Raw genomic sequence first — 18,824 nt, 5'->3', positions numbered from 1 at the left:
ATAATACCGCGATAATATCTCAACAAACACGACGTAACTTACACTTTCTCGCTTTTCGTTCTTCGTAGAATGTCCGACGCATATTCACTCTCGCTGTTATTTTTTTTATATATTCCAGGCTCCGCGATCTACCACGACTTTTCTTCACCCATTCCCGTTTCCCCACAACTTCGCCTGAGGGATTCAAAATATAGCGAATAAATAATGCAAAAAAAAAGCGAAGGAAACATTTGCCCTATACGCCACGGGTGTGCTTGTAGACGAAGAAAACGACCGTTCTACGGCACCTCCTCTCTCTTTTTTTTTTGCTTACAAGGAGGGCAGGGGGTGAAGGCATTCGCAACAAACGACCATCTCCCTTTCACCCGTATTCCCTCCGCCATTCCTAATTCTCTCGCCGTTCTTGCGACATCGCTGCTTTCTTTATAGGTCGCAGATACCCCCCCCCCCCTTTTGAGGTTGCTGCTGACAGGCTCCAGCCCTCTCCCTAGATATATCCTTCCCTCTTCCCCGAGAGCTTGCTGATAGGCTCCCGCGTCCTCTCCCTAGATGCATCCTTCCCTTTCCCATTCCCTCACATCCACAAATAAACGATGCCGTTCTCCCTACCCACCCTCGCTAGGGAGGCGATGCGCGCCTCGGAGCCGTTCTTCTTCGTCGAGTGGCGCCACCTGGGTGCTATTTTCAGACGCCGTGGCGGCGTCGGCGCGTTCACTCCGCTGCGCTTTATAACCAGACGGCGTCGCCCAGCAGTTGGGTGCAGAGAGCTCTCAAACTGCAGGGCCGGCCGCTATGCAGAGAAAATAAAACGTTGCGTGCGCATTACGATAGGCTAAGCCGTTGTCACCACATTGCGATCTATTGAGCCATAGCCTCTGACTGGATGGATTGGTTTATTTAATTTCGGGAAGGCGGCTGCTTTCTTTCTAGCCTCTTGATTCTGCCTTCGCCAATACTGCCGTCTCTTTTGGAACACCACAATCAGAGACCGCGCGTCAAATAAATCGCAGCAGCCTTATTAGAGCATCATCGAAAATAAGCACACGTGTGTCAGTCAAGTTCCAGTCTCTTTGTACAACAACGAAATTGCTTTTTATTTACTCTTTATTGATCTGGATACCTACCTCCCTTGAATGCCTTATGTGTTCTGTACTTTCCGATAAGTACTACAGTTTAAAAACGAGCCACTCGGCCCGTCTTCCTCCTATCATCGTTGTTGATTGGCGTGCCGCTTAGCAACGGACAGCTTACAACTTGCCCGATTTCCTACTCTTCTACGGTTCAAAGTTTGTAGAACGCCGATTATATATATATACGGATATATACGACACTGTGTCAGACCAACCAACTTGACCGTACCCTCTGGCACACAGAACATCGCTGCCACGTGCCACTACCACGTATATAAAAACGTACAGCGATACCACGCACCCCATATGCCAGCCGCTTTTCGCGGCATTATTGTCAAATAGACGCCACGCTTTCATTGTTACTCAACTCAAACGTGCCTCGCTGCACGGAATCTGTAGCCCCAGCGAACGCAACAGAATCGAGAAAAGCTCGATCTTCGTGCTCTCGCTTCAAAAGGGGTCGCTGATGTCGAAAGGCCGATGAAAACAACAAAAAAAAGCCAGCTGCGAGGGTGGCCTCAAGTTTACGGCTTGTTTATGCGGATGCAGTGGTAGTTGAGCGGGACCCCTCAGTTGCAGTTTCTTCGCGCTGGCGCGGGGAAATAGAAAAAAAGAAAAGGATTGCACGGAGCAATACACGAGCACGCTCGATCTGCTCAGCATTCTCACCTCTCCATCCATCTACCTCTCTCCATTTATCTATCTATCTGTCTATGTCACGCTCTCGCGTCGTGCGTACACTTCTTTTTTTGTCTTTTGCATTGTGTTCCAAGACCACGCTATGATTATAATAAGAGACGCCGTAGCGGAGGGCTCCGGAAATTTCGACCACCCGGGGTTCTTTTTAACGCACACCTAAATCTAAGCAGACGGGCCTATAGCATTTTCGCCTCCATCGAGAATGCGGTCGCCGCGGCCGGGATTCGATCCCGTGACCTTCGGATCAGCAGTCGAACACCATAACCACTAGACCACCATGACGGGTACTTCTACTACTCGGATTTCTGAAATGCACTTTCTTGTTACGTCTGGCGGCTTCTTGTATATGTTATATGTATTTATGCATGTTGATTTGATGTTGCTAGTACTTGCTACCACACTGTATGATGTGAATCCCCTCCCCCACCCCCGCACTGTATTGCGGTGAGGCGCTGTGTGTATGACACAAATAAATAATTTTTTTTAACCAACCAACCAACAGCAGCAGGTATACGTGGTTTATGGCGAATCCTTACCAACTAAATCGATTTTTGCAGTCGTTCTACGAAACAGTCGTTCAGCGTTATCAGACGCAGATGCGTCAAGCAACACCGTAGGATTTGGTCTTGCGATCTCTCCATATAAGCAGCGCACAATAAGACGTGCTTCGAATATAGTAGAAGCCAGACTCCACGAATGCCCCTCAGATTCTCACGCGTGTCACCTTTGAATTCTGTGCTGGCAAGAACGGCGAAAAAAATAGAAAGCTTACAACGTTACTTCGAGGTAAGGGTTACGAAAGGCTAAGCCTCCGGGTAACGGGTACAGTTGCTAAGGGCCGCCGTCTGAGCATTCCGGTGTTCGAGTTACGAACATTGCAGTATACGGAAATGAGAGAGAGAGAGAGAGAGGGGGGGGGGTAGATGAAGATGACCATAAGTGAGCAACGCTAAGTACTGACAGTGAAAGCATCTTCGCGAATCAAGAATCGGCCCCGAGGCGGCGGATTATGCACTCTTTGAAGTGAGCTGCACTCTTTGAGAGAGCAGGGCTTATATCACGATCCGGAAACGGAAGACAAAAGTCTTTTCTACGCGGTGTTATACAAAACAAGCGTGTTTCAGTGCATAATCGCTGATAGGAACCTCGGGCACACTGCTTCGAGAGAGAAAAAAAGAAACTGCAGCAGATCAAACGCACCATGCTGGAATGTAGACGCAACGAAGACGATAATAATGATGACCTACATATCTGGCTCACACCCACCCTAGGGGATTGGCCAGGAAACCAATCAAATTCTAAATAAAATTGACACATATAAATTTTATGGCTACTGAGAAATTTTGAAGTAAGAAATATAAATTAATAATGGTAATTTACGAATTTCGCTTCAGAACCGCCCTGATTCAATTAAATATTTTCCAGTAGTGCAGCAGACGTCCCTGTGACAATAGCCTAACGAGGAGGCTCCCAGGGACAGAATACTGAAATAGTGGAATCCAATCTAATTCGATTAAATGCTTCTTTGAGAGTATTTCCGGAGTAAACGGAAGCGAGTGAATGATAAAAAGTTTTAATTCAATTGAGTCAAGTAAGTGTTCAATTTATTCGTCCTTATTAGAGAGTGAACGCATCGGGAAAGGAGCAAGACCCTTCGCTATCTTCGCATTTCACTCACAGCTGGCTGCAGATTTGCACGACGCGAACTGACGTCATGACAACGTCACGAATTTCTTCGATCTGTGACGTCATGATGCTGTCATACGGTCATCACGTGATGACGATTTTTCGCACCACTCGTGTTGGACGCCGAAGACGGCGACGGTCAATTTTCGCGCTTGATGAGGCATCTATATAGCTTGCGCCTTAATAAACTGTTATGTGCAAGCTCTGAGTAAGGCGTCATCACTTCCTTTTCTTGCTGTCTGTGATCTTATTTCTTTATTAAGAGCTTATTTTCGGCCAGCTTTCTCGCCGCAAGGTTATATTCCACGAGAACGAAATGACTTGCCGAGACCCGGCGAAAATTGAATCGCGTGCACGAACGCTTCCAAGTCTGGAACGCAAAAAAACAGCATCCCACCCCCGTTTTCGCAAGGTGTAATTTTCCCGGTTGTTCTTTCGTGGAAAGGCGCCACTTGTGCTCGTCTCGCTTTATGGACGGCACAATAGCGTGCAAAGTTTTCCTGTTTTCAGTTACACGTGATGCCACGATGCTGTGAGAATATGGCCGACGATTAGGTCAAGGACCCTGAAAACGCTCAAAATTATTTCACATACGCATTCGCTTTATCGCTTTCCAACATTTTCTGTTGCAGTTGAGAAGAAATGGCACTATGAACGGAAGTTCATAAATTTAGGTTAGTGCCACGTTGTTAGGGTTATGGCACAAGAATTAGACATATCGATTTCGTATGCGCGCGATTGCTAGAACTTCCTGTAGAAGGTGCGTTGAACTGTAGTAAAAAAACATGGCTGATCCCTCCGTCATAGGAATCGGTATAACACGAAAGTGAAACGTGTCTTCACAGAAGTAGTGCTTATTGTGTAGTGATATATGAGAGCTTGTACAATGTCTATTCGTGTTTGGCAGCTATAGCACCGTTTGACGTGGATGCACCCATGTTGACAGCATGTCTCTATCGCGACGACTAAAGCCCATGATCATGATTAAACTGTTGTGGTAGCTGACGGTGTGAACATATATTTGGACACAGCGAATCGTGAATCCCGCGTAAGGATGATATCAACAAGCTCAAAATCAACACTGGTACCCGGTATGCACTTCTTCAAAGCGTCGTCAATTAAGGAGAGAAACGGCACGGTGTGCGCTTTGTAGTAATGGGTAGCCGACGCCTGTGCTCATGCATACATAACACGCACTGCGCTTCAGCAACACGGGAGGTAGAGGTTCGTAGCCTGAGCCGCAAACGCGTGCGTCCCGCTGGCCTCTGTCTCGCAGGCGCTGCTCTCGCTCCACGAAGGCACGACATTCGCCCGTCGAAATCGCGTCCTTTCTGCAACGCATATTGCAGCAGTTTTGTTAGTCGGTGCTCTCGCAATTGAAGCAGTCGGCGGCGGAGAAATCCCGTTGGTGCACGTGGAAGATGCACTACTCCGATGAGCTGACGCACGCTAACACGAAGCCAAAGGCAAAGAACGTAACTGCGTCAAAGGTGCCTCCGCGACGCCAGCGCGGCCACTCTATCTCTCTGGTATCGAGACGCTTTAACCACGACCTCAGATATAGCGTGCAATCTCGGAGTAAGCGCTAGTAAGTGTCGATCGTGAAGTATTACTTCTTTTCACCTCTCACAGACGGCGGCACCGCCCCGCTCCGCCGGCCGCGAAAGAGAATGTGTGAAAGATATAAGGCGCGTTCGCGCCGTGCCTAGCATCTCTCGAGATGGCTTAGTGGATAGCGCGTCGGGCGCTTGCCGTCGCGGCCGCAACGTCGTGGGTTCGATTCCCAGCGGGGTATCTTTTTCTTGGTTTTTTTCTTTCTCACCCGTTGGTGTCCATTTTATCAACGTCATATCCGTGACGGATGTACTTGGTGGACCCCGGCATAAAACACTTTCGTGTTAAAAAAAAATTTAGGATCTTAATTGCGGTTTAGGTAAACGTTCTTTAGCCCACATGTTTCAAACGCCTGTAGATCTGGCTTCTCTGCAGTTATACACTTTGTAAGGAGAAGCCCGCTTCTCAAGCAAAAGTCAACGCTTTTTTTTAATCAAATTTATTGATGCAATAAAGTCCCCTTTATAATTAATGCACTAATTAAATATGCAAATCTGTAAGTCAGGAAAGCTTCGCTTAATAATCTATCGCTGCCCGGACTGCCACACTGGCAGCTGCCACAGACAGAAGTGTCAGATTTCCCTCTAGTGATTTATGTGGAAAGATTTACGGCTACATTAGTCCTTTGAGAATAACAGCATGGGGAGTAACACTTCATTTCGACGCAGCTAGTCCACAGAAGGACAATTGGTACTCAGTTAGTCTCCAGTATGATTAGTCAATACACCCCATGTACTGCTTTCCTTAGAGTGTAGTGCCACGCATACACCAAGAAATGCTGCACGCCTAAGTGTTACATTACTTCATGGAGGAGTACCAGCATGGGGAGTAACGGTTCATTCTCTCGCAGCTACTCCGCAGAAGGACAAATGGTAATCAGTTACTCCCCAAAATGCATGATGAGTTCATATACCTTATTTACTCGTTTTTAGAGTGTTAGAAAGGAAAGCTTTACCCTTAAGGGTGTTTTCTCGTGTCTTACACATTTCCCTGACACCCACAAAAAAAAGGAGGCTTGAGAAAGGTTCTACACCCCTACTAAAGGGTGTTTCCAGGCGATTACACCGTTTCAACACCGCATGTTCGTCTCTTCACAGTGATGCCTTGCGGCACGTATGTCGTAATGGCGAACTGACGAGCGAATGAGGGGTCACCGGTTCCTTGCACCCGCCATAAACCAAACTCGACATTGTATACGTAAAGTGGAGGCACTCGATCGTACTGAGAATATGTCCACCGCGAAAACAAGCGAAACATACTAGAGAGATAGGGTTAACGTCTGGGTGTTACCCTTTCAATTGACGCGGGGGTGACGTCACCGAAAAACTATAACTCCTTAGAAATGCAGACGGATCAAAGAAAAGCATTGTGTGTCACAGACACATGGTCAACGAAGCAGACGGCACTTGAGACCGCCAGACGACCGTTTCGTGGTGTTTCCTTTCGTGCTATTCGCTTACTATATGTATCGGCAGTGCATGCGAGACAAAACAGACGAAACGCAGACGTAACTTTGGAGGACATAAGCGAATTTACGAAGCCTAGAAGCATATCGCCGAAATGGACAAAAGATGGGAGGAAGAAGAAGAGGCGGCGCGACGAAACCGATACGCCCAAGACCTGATCGTTCGAGTGGCCCAACCGACACCCGCGACTCATTCTATTATGTTTTCTCGCCGTGTCGGTTTACATAGGGTGCAAGAGCCGCTCCGTGTAAGTGCAGTCGAAGATGCGTAGTGATTAGGCTTAGGTCCACGAAGTCACGTGAACAATGGCGTCGATCGAAGGCACCGCGAAAGTGGTTCAGTGACACCACGGGTACGGGTATTACAGGAAAAAAAGAAACAGCTAAGAAAGGCACACTATTTTCGAGAAAGTGGTCACAAAAACGCCGCACATATTGACAGCCACGCCATAACGAATAACCGTATTGACAGCGACCGGGGTACTTTACTGCATTACGGAGCGCTGTCCTCAGAAGTGTCAGTTGCGAGGGGTTCTTGTTTTGCATGGAGGACTCGATCAAGTTAAGTAAGCGCCGCTTCTCCTTTGAAACTTAGTTTTCCAAGTCGTAATTTCGTTTTCTTTTTGTAGTTCTGTCGATGCCTCGCTGTCAAAAGAATGGCTGCCCGTAATAAAATGGAAAAGATGGTGGGGGAGGAACCAGCATCACTGTCGAAACAGGACAGGCGAACATTTGCTTAGAAATGCAAGCTTGAAGATAGTCGCGGTCGTGTACTTCCCTATCCATCATGACGAGGACGCGGCCAGAGTTGAACGTCTGTAAGTCGTCGAGTAACTTATCGGTCATTGCGTCGAACACGCAGGCAGTTTTTTTTTTTTTTTTTTTTTGCTATTGCGATGTACGCCTACTCTTAAAAGGGCCATGACACGGTCACCCGAACTTTTGCGGTTTTCAACGAAATACAGTAATAGAGGGCCTATTGTAGATGAGAATATATGAAAAATGCGCTGTACAAGAATATTTCAGTACAAAATAAGCCCTAGAGGGCGCTGCCTATAAGCTCCGCCCACCGCCGGCGACCGCCATTTTTACCATGGAGTGTGTGACGTCATGTGCTGCATGGAGCACAGCCGTCAAGTTCTACGAAAGCTTCAGCCGTTGTAAATCGTTTTAATTTCACTGCCAGGCTGGAAAAAGCTGAAATAGCTTCGTTGCACGCGTAACTGACCAGGGGAACAAAATCGTTTGCCGAAATGAAGACGCTCGCACAGCAAGCAGCTTGTTACGTCATGGCTCGCGAGTGCTCCAGTGTTGCCCGACTCCCAGGCCGCTCGCGTCTCTATAAAAACGTTATAAATCACCTGCTCGACCGAACGCGCTGAAAGTTCGCCAGCTTGTTTGTGAAAGAACGAGGATCAACCCACATAACACAGATTATGATCGAAAGTTGTGCGTCATAGACCCTTTAAGGGGTAATGTTTGATGCGCATGCGTGTATTATATGCGCGCTGCAGGGCTTGCGCTGTGTATGAATTGAAGCAGTGTTTTGTGGAATCCGTCATCATGTACAGTCCGCGCCAAACGTTTAGGGACCACGATGACACAGGAAAAAAAATGAATAATCCAGCTGCTTCGTCAGACATCCTTTAATTTAGGTTCTCGACCCGTTCTAAAGCGTGCTAACAGCGTGTACCGTGCAGCTAGACCGAATACATTCAAAAATTGCCGCGAAATTGGGCGTTTTCTCAAACCTAGGGCCCTAGGTTTGAGAAAATTTAGAGACCCGGGTCTCTAAATTTTTGACGCCGACTCTATACGTGTGCGTCGACGGTAAGTAATCGCAAGTAATCGTTCCTGCAAGTGGTCGCAAGGACGAATACCAGCGAAAACCGTCTTGCTTTCTTTTGATGTACCGCGACCTTAGATGAACTGCTCGAAACATTTATTTGTTTAAATTTTGCTGAATCCGTAGTTACATTTCATATTGCCCGATGTTTCGTGCTAATATGGATGGACACTGAAATGTAGACATACAAAAATAACCTGCTCATCTTGTAGACATACAAAAATAACCTGTTCATTCATTCATTCATTCATTCATTCATTCATTCATTCATTCATTCATTCATTCATTCGTTCATTCGTCACGTGACAATGACGTGCCCTCTCGCCTCTTTCACTTGGGAAAACGCCAGAGGAGTACGCCTACCGCGGACGCTTGCTGAAGCAAAGAAGGACAGTGCCTGCTTTGGCAGTGAAGCGAACAAGACAGTTTGAATCCTTTTAGATTGTCTAATAATCAATTGATATGAAAACTTCTACGAGCGAAACCTTCTCTAGCCTGGACCCGAAGAAAGGACGAGCGCTAGCAGTATGACAGGACTAGCGCCCATTCTGCCTTCGTCTATTCTCTTGTGTCTGTGTGTTTATGTTTTGCGCTGCTAAAATGGTTGCTAGTTCTGGCAACCAACTAGCCCCCATTACCGCTTTCACTTCATCTGACATAATAATTGTCGGGGTTTAACGGACCAAAACTGCGAGATGATTATGAGAGGCGCCGTAGTGGAGGGCTCCGGAAATTTCGACAACCCGGGTTTCTGCACGGGCCTCAAGCATTTCGCCTCCATCGAAGTGCGGCAGGGATTCGATCCCGCGACCTTCAGGTCAGCTGTGGAGCACCATAACCACTAGGCAAAAACGGAGGGTGAAAAAGTCACCTGACAACTTCCACTTTGTGTAGCCGAAATTCGCAATTCTTTCTAGAGGTGGGCCCCTTTAAAGAAGTACTGACACGATTTTGAGACATCGCAAAAGGGACATTTTTCGTTTCCTCAGTATGCAGCGTCAACGCTGTCCACACACCGGAATCGGAGAACACGTATAAAATATTATTTGACTTTGAAGTTTTCGTCACTGAGCATCTGCAGGCCAGCCCCACTGCAATGGACATTATCCCGACCCAACACAGTTCCCCCGTGTTTGCGAGCTCTGCGTCCTGCAAGCAGCCTAAATCGCTGAAATCACTGTCAGGGTCACTGGACTACAATTCACTCATCGTTGTTTATGTGCACCACGAGCAGACGACAGATTTGCCGCTAGTGCGTCGCGAGTTCCTGTATCCGCGTGAAGTCACACTGCTATGAAATTTCACTGAGAAGCCACCCCCTCGATATCGAAACCGAAAGTGTCTTTTTAAGGTAGCGGTAATTAAAATATATACGATGCATTCCCAGGCACCCCAATACTCTTGTTAGGTTTCGCGACACCAGTATTTTTATTTAGAGCAACAATCCGAAAATTTTTTTATATTCGTGTCAGTGCTCCTTTAAAGGGACACTAAAGAGAAACAATGGATCGGTTTAGATCAAGAAATTGTGCTCTGAGAACTCTAATGTCGTTAATTTCGCCATAATAGGTTTATTAATAGAGGAGAAAATTGTTGAAAGTCCAATTTTTAAATTTCGCGCCGAAATCTCGCCGCGTGACGTCACGGAGTTCAAAGTGCATTTATCGTATTTTGGCGCCATTGCCTCAACAAAATTACCCCAAACTTGGTATGTTGAGCCTATGGCCCCCTCAGAGGACAATGTACTTCATTTTTACCGATTAGGAACTACGTAGTCTCTAGTAGGCGCCGTCAAAACATGTGACGTCACGGCGAATGGTGCGGAAACGTCAAGGTGGCGTTGCCACCCACATTTTGTTTTTGTGTGTTTTCTCGCTTACTAAGCGCCTTCTCGCAGCAAGCGCGGTGTTTTTGGTATCGTGAAAGAGTACTTTACTAATATGAGTGTCCCTTTAACGAGAATGCGTCGGGGTGAGATAGCCATTTTAGAGCTTTCGCAACTTGTCATTGAAGCGCGGGAACGGATCGCCAGTGGAAAACCGTTCAGAAAACAACGACCGGTTAAAAAGGTTTTAAACCGACCGGCGGTCGCGTAGCACTTACCTCAGGCGCAGTACCTGCAGTCTCGGTAGAGCCGTCGCCGGTGAACCTCAACGAAACAAAGTTCACCAGAACAAACGTCACCACAGCACACGAGTAACAACAGGCTTCTGTCACGTGATTACCTTCGTCTGACCATTTTTCCATCCCGAAAAGAAAAACGCCCTGATATCATCCGCAACTGCCAACATGCCTTAACACTTTCGCATGGGTTTTGAACACGTGACATGACGTAAAGTTTACTTGCTGATGAGTTGGTTCATACTGAACATGCAACGTGCTGCTTAGAAAAAAAAAGAAAGTCTTATTCTGTCCTCTTTGTTTTTTCTCTCTTTTGCGGTTGCGCAGTTACGTCATCAGTTCAACGTGATAGGCTACGCTCTACGAAGAATTTTGATGGACCTCTCATGTGGTCAAAATTTTACCAGCAGTGTCATGACACGAAGAAAGTTTTCCGAACGTAAATGCGACAGGAAACGTGCGTCTTACCACGCGACGCGCGATCCACGTGACCCGTCACGTCATCATACTAGCATTGTGTGCCTTCATTATCTATTTACTGTGGTTCGTTCTGATCCTCAAAGGGTCCCCCTCAAAACTTTCCAAAGTAATCACCGAATGACTTCTTTAAAAGAGCCATTTGCGTCACGAATCGACTACCGCAAACATTTTTAGAATCAGTCGAGTACGAGCGCAGTTACAGGGATTTGCCGCACACTTCAAACACTTTCTCTCTCCTCTCGTACCAGCGAGCCCGCTGAAGGCTACACAGGGAGGGGGACGACAAGGGGGCATGAATATGCGTCCCTTTGTCAGCGCGCGTCGTGACAGTGAGCACTTCCTTTACTCCTTCGAACGCGCGGCATACTTTCTTGTGATTGCGAGTGTACGCGAGGGAACGTGGCGCCATCCCGCGGAGGCCGCGGTAACTAGGCAGCTCACGATGCTCAAATCAGCCAACGGCCGTGGACTTTGGGTTTATGGCGTCATTTGTCGAGAGAAGAGCGAGCGATTTGTATCTGACTGATAATTAATTGCAAGTTCCAGGCGCGTGGTGCGCTATGATAATTGGCTCACGTCGAGACTCGGTAGGAGTCTCGACTACCGATCGGCAAGAGTTTTCTGACCGTGCTGAAAAATTGTTGCAGGGTCCCTTTAATTTGTATATGTCGTCCTAAATATTGCGTAACGCTTTATACACATTTACTTTCTGACTTTCATTCAAGCGACAGTTCGTCAGCCTTGTTTCATGCTTATGTATTACCGTTTGCATTGCGTATTGTTTCATTTACGTTTCGATTTTGTACGACCAAGATATTTGCGATGTGTGAGCAAGATTTTACCCAATTGTCTTCTTTGTTTCACTTTTCTTTCGCTTTCATCGCTCTTCGTAAAACAAAAAATATGCACACCCCCCCCCCCTCACACAACGTTCCCATGTGGAACTCTTGAGGTACTTGTATAAATTAAATAAATAAATAACGATGCCGCAATGTCACGGCACGCCGTGACAATCAGACGACGCTGAAAAAAAAAATTACGGCGAAGTCTTGTAAGGGTTTAACTGTCATCGTGTGCCAAAGATTTCATAAGCCAGGCAAAGTCGTAGCAGTGCACAAATATGTTTTTTTGAGATAAAAAACATTGTTATAAATGACGATCGGCAAGAGCAGCCAACATTAGCGAATGGTTAGCTAACATTAACCAGTGCTTGTATTACGCGAGTGAATACGGTATGGAGTTTTCACGCAGAATAAGCACATTCATCAGGGTTAATTATCATTCTAGTCTATATATCGTCTTGATCAGGGGCGTCGCCAGGGAAGGGGAGGAGGGTTCTATTTTTTGCCCATTTTTCTATTTTGCATGTGCATATAATACTATACACGCACACATACAAAATACATACATAAAGTGTGATTGAACACCCCTCCTCCCACCATGAAAAAAATTTCTGGCTACGCTAGTGATCTTGACGGTCGCTTTATGTCGCTGACTGTCGTACTTTACAGCAGCGGAACTTTTTAATGCTTTTGCTTGGACTACTTTCTTTTATGCTGACTTAGAAAGCAACTTCTGAAGCTTGCCTCCTACTAATTGCTTCGCTATTTCTTATTTGTTATAGAAGCTCTGTGTCATTGACTAGGGCTGTTTCCGGCCGGCTATAGCAAGCATTTTGGCCCAATTTCGTGTGGTATCTATAAAGCTACATTTAAGTCTTTTAAAGAAGTACTGACACGAAATTTTTCCGTTGTTCTTCTCCTTTTTTTTTTTTGCGCCAAATGAAAGGCCAAGTCCTCATGAGCCTGGAAAGTGTACTGGTAGTCGTGAGTGTCCCCTGAAAAAATAATTACAACGTGTTCTTAAAAGGCTGTTCCTGCTGTACCCTGACATCACGACAAGGCGTGATCTTCTCGTCACGTGTTCGAGCAAGATATCGTGACGTTTCCACGGTCGCGCCGCTCTGTGGCCCTGTTGGCGACGCACAAGCAGCCGTTTTGCATGTTTTGGCACCTGACGTCATCACAACCAGCCAGACTGGCGCGCGAAGTCACCAGAACTGATATTGCGGCCTGACGTCACGCTAGTGTCGATGTCAGTAGGTGGACCGTGCGAAAATTCATTTTACCGCCAAAATGAAATATCTTATCGGTTATTCCCCCAGCTTTACACTTGCTCAGAGCCGTCTCTGCATGCAGGAGATTTGTATGACGGAGTGAACTCAGCTTCGAAAGTTGGTGTCAGCACCCCTTTAAGATGCATTAATAAAAATGCTACTACACTAAAATATTTGCTCAAGTACACAAGACCACTACGATGACAAAAAAGCGAAGTAAGCACTTTTTTCCAGAGAAGCAAATTGTCTTCTTTTCCAAATATACACTAAAAAAAAGTTCTTCTAAGTTTATCAAAAAGGTAGCATCAGTATTACAAGAGCCGCTTTCATAACTTTCTCATTCGCTCGTAATAAATAATTGAGGCACACAGCTAACAATACGCAAGAGATACCATTGTGAAATTGGGGCCCTTGGGAACAACTTTTGCTAGCCTTTTTTTTTTTCTTTTACTGCGTGGAACACTTGCCTTAAGGGGAAATTCTTGGCGTATATGAAGGGGTGCGCTGTAATCGATTCTCGAACAATCTATACAAGGAGCCTCCCAGCGAATTCCTTTTTAAAAAACGACACAAAATAACAGCGTGGTTCACACATTACGGGATAGATAAATCATGGATGCGTTACTGTGGGCAAGCCAGCAATGGCCCGCGGCCGTCCATAAATGATATAGAAGCGTCGTAATCTACAGAGACGAGCGATTAATCAGCTCATAAATGCGCATCCTTCAACGTCCAAACGCCGAAGCAATCTGTACAGTCCAGTTTTGGGCACGAGCGGGAATTCGGGGTGGCCACAGAACTCATGGAAGCGTGTCATACCAGAAAAAAAGAAAGTGACTGCGTCAGCGATATTTCTGTGGTGTTGCGCAACAAAGAAAATGAATTTTTTTTTTAGATTTGATGTCCTATAATCTGTATTCTGGCTATATGTCTTTCGTGTGGTTATGATGGACAGTGCGCTTGCGTATGCTTGTTGTACAGTATATATATGCAGGAAAGCTTTTTTTTTTCCTTTTCGCAATAAAGGTAGTTGCGAGTTAGCGCTTTTCCTGTGCTGTGTGCGCTCTTCGAAGTCCCGTACCGAATTTGTGCTGTGCAGTTTAGCTGTAGAATATACAGGCCGGATAATTCTGAAAGTGCGCCGCCGCTATGCTTGGCCAATACCAAGAACTACTCTCCTTTTTTTTTATTGCAGCATAAATTTTAAGTTTTACAGAAAAAAAATAAATAACGACAACGTTTACGTAACATCACGTTGTATAACTTGCTGTCAAAAAAGGCTGATCCGTAGAAATTATGAAATCGCTGATTTCTCGAATCGTATGTATCATAGGAAAGTTCAAATCGATTTACGCGGACGGCGCACCAAGGGCACAGTTCAGGAATCGGGTCACTAATGATAATAATTTTACGTGGCACAAACGTCGCATGATAATGAGGTAGACCGTAAATTTCGACCCCCCATTGTTCTTTGACGTGCACTGACGTCGCACAGTACACGGGACTCTAGCATTTCGCCTTCATAGAAAGGAACCAAGTCGCGCAACCAACATGAAGATGTTCAAGCGTTACGGTGCTTTGGCAAATTAAACAAGCACGGTCATAGAACAAGTGCAAGCTTCGATTACGAGCTCGAATTTTTTTATTTATTTCTCAAAACACATCGAAAGTACTACAAGGTACAGTGACGAAGGGTGGAGCAAAAATAATCCGCATTAATAGATTTTTTATTACGGTGGTTAAGTGACAAAACGACGATATGATAGTGAAGCGCGTCGTAGTGAGAGACCCCGGAATAACTTCGACCACCTCTGGTCCTAATCATAGGCGTGCGCACAGGGGGGGGGGGGGGGGGGCGCTCCCCCTATTCACCTAAGAGGGGGGGGGGTGCAAAGTCAGCCCCACACATTGACATGATAGGGAGGGGAGGGGGGCGCTGCGACGAAACGTTGCCCCCCCCCCCCCCTGAAGGTGAACCCTGCGCACGCCTATGGTCCTAACCTAACCTAACGCAACCCCTAAAGAACCCCTATAAGCCATTCCGAGCTCAATGACGAGACAGTGGCTTCTTGCCTTCACTGCCCTTCTTACAGACGCTATCTCTACCGCGCCACTTACTTCTTCATAAAAGACGATGACAATGTCAGCACTAAGCGTTGAGCCCATCAGGAATTCGCACTCTTCGGCTACACGCTGTTACCTCCGCTTGCGCTATCGAAAGCACACAAAACGAAGTGAAATCAGTCGATCGCGCACGACAGTCATGCGAGACAAGGCAGAACAGACGTGCGACTGCATGGCAAAGCAGGGTAGGGGACAATTCACAACCCATACCCCTCGTATATGGACCAATCGAGAGCTTATACCCTCATGACGTCACGTGAACAGACTGCTGGCGTCACGAATAGTGCCGAATAGACGGGCAAGGTCAAATAACGCGCTCGTTCTCTGTATTTTCTGGGGTTGTTAGAGGTCCTTAGGCGTGTGCCTAAATTTAAGCATGCGGGTGTCCTTTTTTTTGCATTTTGATCATTATCATCATCATAACCAATTCCTCAGCATAAGATAATTGTGAAGAGGAGTGGCCACATGGAAGTCTAACTACAGAGGCTACGCTTCTGGGCACTGGCGTAGGCAGAGGGGGAGGTGGAGGAGTTGTGGGGGTTGCAATCCCTCCCCTCCGAATCTTATTTTTTTCTATTTTGGATGTATGTATATATAGACGCAAACATACAACACATACAAACACACCCACGAACATACATAAATATGGTTGAACCTCCACCCCACCACCCGAAAAAAATTTCTGGCTAGGCCCCTGCTGGATGGCCCGTCTAATGCTGACATTTGGGTGTCTCAGACCTGCGGCCGGTCTGGACTACGATGAGCGAGTACGTCATCACCAGGCCAATGAACTGTGAAGAGAGAGTGAGAAAGAGAGAGAGAGCAACAGTAAGGTAAAGGTATCGAAACTGGTAAGGTATTGAAAAGATCTGCATAATATGTGTCCGTGAGCTTGGAGTTGTCAATCAATTCGCCCACGCGATGCCACTTGCTATACTCGCGGACAACTTTTCTTGGCAATGGAGGAAACGCTACGGGGGCGGAGCTACTGCACATGTACTGTTCCGCGAAGTAGTCCAGTTCGGCGCGCGTTTCGAATTTAGTTTGGCTTGTGAACCTTCCGTATCTCCTGCGACAGCCATTTGAATATTCGAGCGGTCATCACAGGCTTAGACAGCCATTTGTTAGTGAAATTCGTCACAAGCTCCCTCGGCGAATCGTCGGAAAAGCTGGAGGGTGACGAGCGCTCACCTGAAGACGCAGACGCCATTTTGACTGCGGGGTGCACGTAAAAGGTGCGACGTTTTCACAGGTGCAAAAAAGCGAAATGACACTACATAAAGCGAAACAAATATAAATATCTCCTTGGTGCGCGCTGACCCTCCTTTCAAACAGCGCCCCGTAGAAAATATTGTTTTTTTTTTATTGTCATGCAGAAAACAAGGACGCAATTGTGGGACTATAATCTTCAGCGGTAGCACACGCGTAGTTCGGCTCTCTAGCTTTCCCTTCCTTGCCAAGAAAAGTTGTCCGCGAGTATAGCTTCCTGGCTAGCTCACTTGGTTAGGCGACCGCCCTGGAAAAGCGTTGGTTCCCGGGTTGGAACCCCGGACTAGGGCAAATCTTTCATCAACTAAGAAGTTTTCTTTCTGAGAAATCCGTAAGAATTTCCTTGTGGCTTTGTGCTACAAAGGGGTGATTGTCGGTTTACCCTTTCAAGGCAAACGTATGGAGCTTAAGGAGATCGCAATACTTGGTTTGCTATTCTGCGCTTGGTAAGAAGAGAAAGGAGGATAATGGGCGGGAGATCAGTGAACCAGTATGTAAGGAATAACCAACCAACCCACCAGAGAGCATAGGCGTATCGGAGTGTCTACGACATGCGGCATGGACGTACACGGGCGGGACTTAATAATTGGAATAGTTGGATGTAAGTTCATTGTAATGAATAAAAGAGAAGCTGCGCAAACATAGAATACATATTTCAATATTGAGGACAAGACACGGACGAAGAAAGATGCACGCAGGTCAGTGGCGTAGGCAGAATTTTTTTCGGGGGGGGGGGGGGGGGGGCTGCACCTCCTTGATCCGACATTGAATCTGGGCAGAGAAGTGGGGTCGAGTGCCATTTTGTGCTCTATATCTCATGTGAAAAAAAATAGGGGGGGGGGGGCACGGACCCGGTGTGACCCCCCTCTGGCTACGCCACTGACGCAGGTCCATATGTCGCTAGTGAAATATAATCAAGTAAAACCCATGAGACCAACTTTCAGCATCAACAGCAAACACAGAGAGGAAGGTGACTGGTAATCAATCGAACCCGCGCCCTCGTGCTTAGCAGCGCATCACCAGAGCCGCTACACCAGCGGTTTCATCGTGAATCCTTTCACGTACCGTGGTGAGCATAGGCCTGTCTACAGTGAGGAAACCGTGGCCAGTGAAGCAGAGCTGCTTCTCGTCGATGGTCATGCTGAAAATCTCCACCTGAAGACAGAAAGATGAATGAATGAGTGATCAGTTTATCTCATGATTACGCTGACGTCGCATGACATCTCCCCATAGACAAATATCCTGCGGGGACCGCCACTTTTGCGATCGCAGTGCCGTCTATATCGTCTCGCACAATTTGCTGGCATGTGTGAACGTGCCCGAGGCCGTCCGAGGCTGTGCACCGTACGTGCTGTTGGTGACAGACTTCATTCACAACAATGCAGACGCTAAGGTTATACTAATGCCCGCAGTTACCAGTACCGTTCAAAACTAACGCTGGCATACACGGCCATTTGCGCATACCAGGGTGCCACATGGGCGTGCGCAAGGTTCCCCACCCCTCCCGGTTAATTGGTCGAGTCCAAAAGATAAAATGCTTAGTTATGGATGAAAAAAAATGAAAATGAAGTTTTGACTTGCTTCTCCCATGTGGCCTGCCTTTGGTCCCTGGTTTTCCGGGAGTATAGATGGGAAGTGCACAGTTGTTGGAATGCAACTTCTTCCGGCCACCATTATCGTCAAAAACCTGCATGGTCACCAACCTACCTTCCTCTCTAAATAATGACCGTACAGGTCCGATTGAATATGGGGCTGACCTGGCGCCCCCTTTAAGCGACCGCACTCCTAAACACACACACATACACGCACGCACGCACGCACACACACGCACACACACACACACACACACACACACACACACACACACACACACACCTGGCAGGTAACCGTGGAAGGAAGGCCGATCAGGGATGCCGAGTCGAGCACGGACTTGAGCTTCAGCGCCTGCGCTTTAATGTCGCCGGCTGACAGGGAGGCATCGGCGATCAAGAGGCACGTCAGGGTCGAGTACGCTGCCGTGGCCAACAGCTTGTGTGCGCTGATGTGCGTACTGACCGCGGCGTACGCCATGATGCACACCACGAGCGCCGAGATGACGAAGTTGACCAGCACGGCGCAGCGCAGCCATTCGTCCACCCTGCGAACGATCCGGGCCACGGACGCCATGCTGACGCGGAGCCTGTCTACGGCAGTCGCCAGCTGGCGCGTCGTACGCTGCCGCTGCGGCGTAGAGCAAGGATCGCCAAGCAACTCCCGGGTGCGGTTCACCTGCGA

The 18,824-nt window shown here is 47.2% G+C and overlaps 1 protein-coding gene across 1 annotated transcript; it reads right to left on the bottom strand.

Moving 5' to 3' along the window:
• Nucleotides 1-15,974: 15,974 nt before the first annotated feature.
• LOC125759617 (uncharacterized) lies at nucleotides 15,975-18,792 on the bottom strand. Its single transcript, XM_049418629.1, has 3 exons — nucleotides 18,426-18,792; nucleotides 17,616-17,705; nucleotides 15,975-16,072 (listed from the first exon to the last, which is right to left on the bottom strand). Exons 1-3 carry the CDS (start codon nucleotides 18,714-18,716, stop codon nucleotides 15,992-15,994), a joined length of 462 nt encoding a protein of 153 aa, XP_049274586.1. The 5' UTR covers nucleotides 18,717-18,792; the 3' UTR covers nucleotides 15,975-15,991.
• Between the last annotated feature and the right edge of the window lie 32 nt (nucleotides 18,793-18,824).

The sequence above is a fragment of the Rhipicephalus sanguineus genome, chromosome 8, assembly GCF_013339695.2.
Source record: "Rhipicephalus sanguineus isolate Rsan-2018 chromosome 8, BIME_Rsan_1.4, whole genome shotgun sequence".
In the NCBI taxonomy this organism is placed as follows: domain Eukaryota; kingdom Metazoa; phylum Arthropoda; class Arachnida; order Ixodida; family Ixodidae; genus Rhipicephalus; species Rhipicephalus sanguineus.
Note: the sequence above shows the minus strand (reverse complement) of the source record. Positions and strands in the feature narration are given on the sequence as shown.